Raw genomic sequence first — 6,641 nt, 5'->3', positions numbered from 1 at the left:
AATTTTCATTAATTATATTTTTATTATTAATTAATTTGTTTCCACTCAATTTTCAATCACATTTTACTATATCACCCTACCAAATATTCGACAAAAAAACTGACACAAAGAATATAAAATGTTAGAAATTGAAATTGTCAAATCACAGTCAGATTGTACTTTTTAACCAAACTGCCCGTAATATCATCCACAGTTAGAAATGGTCTAAATTACTAAATCAGCGACAACTAAGGTAAAAGTTGGAGATGGTCTTATGAACATGAGCTTAAACTTGATATGCTTAATTATTTGTATTGAACATGAAATGTACTTTTGGTTTCTTAAAGGTATACTTTGAGTTTAAAATCTCTAATCTGGCTTAATCGATCTGACGGTGTAAAACAACTAAAGTCCAGGAAATTACGGTGGATGTCTACTCACGATAACATAAACTTATAGGGAGGGCATTACACTGTTACGCTTACACAACTCAAAACCTTCATTGAAATCCTCCTGCCTGCTGCCTCTATCTTTCCAGAAACTTCTCCGCCATTTCACCACTACACAATTGCTTATTAACTTAATCTTTCAGGTTTATACTACTTCGTTTACTTCTAATAATTTTTAATTTAATTAATCTACTGTCCATGATTTTTGTCATGTTTTATCTAATTCATCATCAATTTTAGTTATCTCGTGTATGTATACACGATATCCACTTATACGGATATGTGATTATATATTATGTATATGTTTTATAAGTGGCTGAAAAACTCCTAACCGCACGCCTTTGTTGAAATAGAGATATTGTTACGTTTCTATTTATTATTATAAACCTCAATTTTATCCATAATTGAAGATAACCTAATTTATGAATTATGTTACATGAGCTAGGTTTTTCAATTGGACACTTCGTAACATATTAGTCTGTAATTTAGTATAATTATTATTTATTATAATATATAATAGATAGATTTTTTAAGTTAATAAGTAAAAAAATTACTAATTGCTTGTTGTATTGCAGAGTATACATATAAAATGGCAAATATACCTTGTGGAGGTACATCAGTGGCTCTGTGGGGAGTTCAACCTCAGTCAATGATGAGTGTTTCGTTAACAAGCAAGTCTCTTGCACATTTTCCTCGGTGAGTATTGTTAAACCAGTTGTGTTATGATTGTTGACATTGGTTCAGGTCCTAATGCTTAGTCATTTATATATTCATTTTGTAGTTGTAATTCTTTTTCTGTTGGTTTGTCCGTGACTCTTGGGGTCCCCCGTGTTTCGTGTTCGAATCATAGACATTAAAATTGTGTGTATGTGTGTGTGTAACTATTGTGTATTTTTAGAGACAAGGATTCAGTCGTATATGCTCAAAGTTACAGACACGCGTTACCTATGGTATCCGTTGGTCTCTTGTTATGCATATTCTTAAAAGGTAATGTTCAAGTGACACTTTCACTTAAGTATAAAAAAGGGGTAAATAGTGAGGGTTTTAGTTTCCGTATTTTTACTTAGATGTACGTTGCCTAACCGTTTTATCCCATAACCGTTTTCGACCCTTTTTATTGTCATCCCAAGATGTTCTCGCTGATTTCTTATAATATCATCCATGGTTTTAAAAAACGGTCTAGGCGTACGCCTCGAGGCCTCAGTACGTTTTTCCAAAATTCCGTTTCCATACGTACGCCTCAATGATGATTATAAAACGTACGCCTCATTGGGCTAAGGCGGTTCGATTGAGAGGCGTGCGCCTCATTGGGTTTAGCAAAAAATCAGCGGGAAAGGGGTCTGGCGGCAAAAATTGGGCCGCTAAAACTAGGGCGGCTAATTTATGTCTTTATAAAAGGGCTTTTCAACTCCAGAACTCAATATATGCGACTCAACTTATGCTTTTTAGTCTATGCGACTCAATCAACAGCAAGAATTTCTCCAGGGCATCAACAATTTCTCCAGCTAATATCAATTTCATAATTTCTTCTGTTTCTATATCATTCTTCTAATATCTCTGATCTAATATCTCTGTTTCTAAACCACTGTTATAATTTTCTATGTCATTTTTTAACTTCTCCTTGAATGTACGCCTCGGTTCGCCTCGAGGCATACGCCTCGCCTCACAAAGGGAAAACGCCTCAAGGCGCGTTTCCGTTTTTTTAAACCCTGATATCATCATTTGCCACTATTGCATCATCCTTGAAATGTGTTCTCTCCTTATGTATCTTAAATTTTGTTTTGCCAATTAACTTTTTGAGAATATTCTTTCTTTTGACAGCCGCTTCTGCATAAAGTATTATGGTTTTCATCTGTTTATAACTTGATAGGAAGTTAGGAACATCAGTTATTGATGCATGCATCTTTAGTTATTCCCAAAATAGTTACGCCTGGAAATGCATATTAAGTTATGAACCACCTCTATATGTATGTATATTAAGCTGAAAGAAAACAATGTATGTGTATACATGACAGCTAAAAGTTTCCATATGTGGCAGCAAATATCTTGCACTCTTAATTCTGATTGTGTGACATCGATTATGTTATACTTGGCTAATAGCCTACTGGCCTTGAAGTGTATGCATACTATCTATAATTACGTAGGGCTAAGATGCACTATATGTTCCGTTAAGTATAGTATGTGCGGGTAGTTTTTTGAGTATATTTTATTGTGTTGGCGGGTTATATTGTTCTCCCAGTTATATATTTCTTGTTTAAGATACAACTTCTATACACAATTTATCTCTCCTAGCGCCTTGCTAAGGAGTACTTTATTATATATTATTTTCGCCGTTCAAAAAAAAAAAAAACATCTATACACAATTGCGTTACCTCTAAAGGTATAAAGTATAAAATTTCTTTCTATTTTTCATCAGTTCTTCAACCAAGACAAGTAGTTTTGCATTACCATGCTCAAGCTTCTTTTCGCAAGCTTCCTTGCATGCACTATACGATACGAGGTCAGGTGGAAATTCTCATCACCGCAGAGGCAGTCGTCTCACTGTCCGAGCTGAATCTGTAAGTTTGTTGTTTGTATCTTTAATTGCACAAGTATTACATTCTTGTTTGAAGAATGTTCATTATTGTTTGCATAATAACATTGTTGACAATCTCATTGTTCCATGCCCCGTGTACAGGATTTCTATTCGATACTTGGCGTGTCAAAGAGTGCCAGCAAAGCAGACATTAAGAGTGGTTAGTAGTATTTTTACGCCAGTGATAACTAATAATTCATTAGAGCGTCTAAAAGTTATCACACGTTCTTATACTTTTATTGCATTTTTCTGTGAATTATGTTTATTTTATTTTCATCCATGTGCATTTGAGAATGACAATGCATTTCTACTAGTTTAAATATTTAAGTGTGTGTATACATGGCGCGGACTTATCAAAATTTGATTGAGAACTCATTTATTTGTTTAATTAAACTTAATCTTATATATTAAAAGTTTAAAACGTCACTATTACATAACAACATGAAGCAAATTAAATTATATAAATGTGATAATTACATACTAACATACCATGATATCGTTGATCTTTTAATAGAAATTACTATACATCCAGACATTGAAGGCTTGAAGTTTCTCATGTCTACTTCATTTTGCAAAATGGTTCTTGTGATTTGTCTTTCTTATCACAACTATATTTAAATTGGATTGTTTCTAATATAGGTTTCAAACACCTGCGTTACTTAATAATCCTGCAAAAAATGTGTTAAGCCAAGTATCTTACGAAAATAAAGTTTATCGTCGCATCAAGTTTAAGTTATACAATGTTATTTCTCTGTATCCGATACTGACCATTAAAGAAAGTTTAAGGGTTAAAAAAGTGTCTGTGGTAATCAATAATTATTATAGGAAGGTTAGGTTCCATATTATCCCAAAGCCTCAAAATTCTGGGAAAATAACACGTTTAGTAACTTTCAGCTTTGTCTTCCTAAGAATACATCCTATAAGAATCAAGGTTATATAAGTGTCGAAGTCCAAGTCGCCTCGTTTTCTGGTGATTTTAACGCCACTAGAAGAGTCAATTTTAGACTTGTAGAACCTAACAACTATGATTTCAAGCTTATCTTCTGTTTATAACTAAAAGTAATTTAGATACAGTGCAGTTGTATTCGCACTTATAGTAATCATAACTCTAAAGTATCATGCCGGATCGCTTCTCCTTTTCTTTCTCGCTATAAAATGGAAGTAGTCTCACTTTTATCATACTGGAAAATCTTAAGATCTTGCAGAATTTTCTTTTTACATTTTTGTTGTCTTTTTGATTGTACTAAAAATATTATATATTCTGTATACGTGTACTTGGTGTGTTGTATTTGCTTTGGCTTCATCAACACTCAGATTGCCTAGCAGGTCTTTGTTGATTAACTCCTGTAATTTTTTGTGTTCAGCTTATAGGAAACTTGCAAGGAGTTATCATCCTGATGTTAACAAGTAAGTTTAACTGCGCTTCCAATATTACAACGTATACGAACTATCAGTTCTCCAATTATAATGGCTGCATTTTATATGCTGAGAGAAATGTTGAATTTCTTGTGTGAATTTTCTGTAAGATGGCATAAAGTAATCTGTAGTTATCATACATCGCTATGGGTGGCAATCATTACCAGCCTTCTCCAACTATACGAACAAAGTGATATTGGTAGTTGTATGAAATTAAAATTTTTAATATTTATGGGAGCGTTGCCCCCCTTTTTAACTGAATTTTTGGAGTTGGTGGATAAACCCATTGATTATATATGCATTGTCTCAACAAATCTATGAAATTATATATACCTTTAAGAAAAATTAGTAATAATAAACAGTAGTTGCACATCTAATTCTAATGCCTGGATCTGTATTAGCTTTAATAAGAGATGCAGATGAAATATTTTCTCATGTAGTTTTATCGTGTCCTTACAGAGAACCAGGAGCTGAACAAAAGTTCAAAGACATTAGTAATGCTTACGAGGTAAGATCTCTACTCAATTATATTGTAATTCAAGGTTAAAAATAACTCATTGATTATTAATGGAAATTCTTATACAGGTCTTATCAGACGATGAAAAAAGATCTATATATGACAGGTATGGTGAGGCTGGACTTAAAGGTACTGGCATGGGGGGTAACGGGGTAAGTTCCATCTACCAAAAATCTCGTAAAATCAACGTATTTATTTATTTACAGTTCTAATTTGAATTAATTTTGCAGGATTTCAGCAACCCGTTTGATATCTTCGAGTCATTATTTGATATGGGTGGCATGGGTGGTATGGGAGGGCGAGCCTCGCGTAACATGGCTACAGAAGGTGAAGACCAAGGTTACAATCTGGTCCTGAACTTTAAAGAAGCCGTGTTTGGTGTTGAAAAGGAGATTGAAATAACCAAACTTGATAGCTGTGGAACTTGCAACGGTTCGGGTGCCAAGCCTGGGACCAGTGCATCAAGATGCACAGCATGTGGTGGTCAAGGTCAAGTCATCTCATCGGCTAGAACCCCGTTAGGCGTTTTTCAGCAAGTATCAACATGCTCTTCTTGTGGTGGGAGTGGAGAAATTTCCACTCCTTGCGATACATGCAAGGGAGACGGGCGAGTACGAAAGTCAAAGCGGATTAGCCTAAAAGTCCCTGCCGGGGTGGACTCAGGGAGCCGTTTAAGGGTCCGGTCAGAAGGAAGCGCTGGTAGGAGAGGCGGGCCCCCTGGTGACCTTTTTGTGATGATTGATGTGCTTCCTGATCCTGTATTAAAACGTGACGACACAAACATTCTATATACTTGCAAGGTTACATATCTTGATGCTATACTGGGAACTACTGTGAAGGTACCAACTGTTGATGGGACTGTTGATTTGAAGATCCCGAGTGGGACTCAGCCTGGGACGACGTTAGTGATGGCCAAAAAGGGGGTCCCACTTTTGAACAAGAACAACAGAAGGGGTGATCAGTTGGTAAGAGTGCAAGTCGAGATACCGAAACGTGTGAGTGGTGAAGAGAAGAAGCTTATTGAAGAACTGTCCAATTTAAAGAAAGGTAAGGTTGCAAGTAGTAGTAGTAGTAGATAAATTATGGTTTGCTTGAAAAGCAAATTTTGCATGTGTCTCATCACGGTTCGAGTTGTGTCGTTCTCGTAGGTTGTTGAAGAATTTATAGGATTCATTTAGGGAAGGGGACTATGTGTATTCATGAATCCATATATAATTGATATAATTAGTGAGAAAAATAGACACTTGTAGCAGTTTTGGTGTTGGCTGAACATCCTCATTATAACTGTAACATTCAAGAAATACAAGTTTTGTTGTTGGAAAAAAATAGACACGTGCAGATTGCAGTATTTTTGGAACGGGATTAGGTATTCAAGAATCCATATTTAATTGAGGTTTTCTCTTGCTGCTCTTAACCCTCACGCCTCAATTTTTTCTCCTGAAACTACAACATGAATATAGTTTAGTTTCTTTGATCAAACAATTGTGCTATTAACTTCAATTACAGGAACTGAGGAACAAATACTTGAATAAATACAGTTTGTTTAAGAGTCAAAAACCAACAAAATTAATTGCGACTTCACGAGTTTCTTAATAGAACTTCGAAACTTAGATAAGATGATCATGTTAGCATGGATTCTGGTACCATGTAACTATGCCAATCGCCATTCCGCCGACCAACCGGGGCGTCTCAACAACGTAGAAGA

At 35.1% G+C, this 6,641-nt stretch overlaps 1 protein-coding gene across 3 annotated transcripts; it reads left to right on the top strand.

Moving 5' to 3' along the window:
- The first annotated feature begins 449 nt into the window (after positions 1–449).
- Positions 450–6,284, top strand: LOC139851511 (chaperone protein dnaJ A6, chloroplastic-like). Of its 3 annotated transcripts, none has more exons than XM_071840586.1 (8): positions 450–571; positions 1,004–1,124; positions 2,845–2,986; positions 3,106–3,163; positions 4,368–4,410; positions 4,879–4,927; positions 5,005–5,088; positions 5,167–6,284. In XM_071840586.1, the coding sequence occupies exons 2-8, from the start codon at positions 1,018–1,020 to the stop codon at positions 6,013–6,015; spliced, it is 1,332 nt and encodes a 443-aa protein (XP_071696687.1). In that variant the 5' UTR covers positions 450–571; positions 1,004–1,017; the 3' UTR covers positions 6,016–6,284. The 3 variants fall into 3 exon arrangements, with proteins under 3 accessions (XP_071696687.1, XP_071696688.1, XP_071696686.1); XM_071840587.1 differs by lacking the exon at positions 450–571 and adding an exon at positions 760–788; XM_071840585.1 differs by lacking the exon at positions 450–571 and adding an exon at positions 843–873.
- Positions 6,285–6,641: the final 357 nt, after the last annotated feature.

Source organism: Rutidosis leptorrhynchoides, chromosome 6 (genome assembly GCF_046630445.1).
Source record: "Rutidosis leptorrhynchoides isolate AG116_Rl617_1_P2 chromosome 6, CSIRO_AGI_Rlap_v1, whole genome shotgun sequence".
Lineage (NCBI taxonomy): Eukaryota > Viridiplantae > Streptophyta > Magnoliopsida > Asterales > Asteraceae > Rutidosis > Rutidosis leptorrhynchoides.
The sequence above is the reverse complement of the archived record's forward strand: the minus strand, read 5'-3'. Positions and strand labels throughout refer to the sequence as shown.

Excerpts from the sequence above, each read along its gene's own strand:
- LOC139851511 (XM_071840585.1), top strand. Across the intron at positions 3,164-4,367 it reads CAAAGCAGACATTAAGAGTG|CTTATAGGAAACTTGCAAGG; the intron begins GTTAGTAGTATT and ends TTTTGTGTTCAG. Across the intron at positions 5,089-5,166 it reads CTGGCATGGGGGGTAACGGG|GATTTCAGCAACCCGTTTGA; the intron begins GTAAGTTCCATC and ends TTAATTTTGCAG.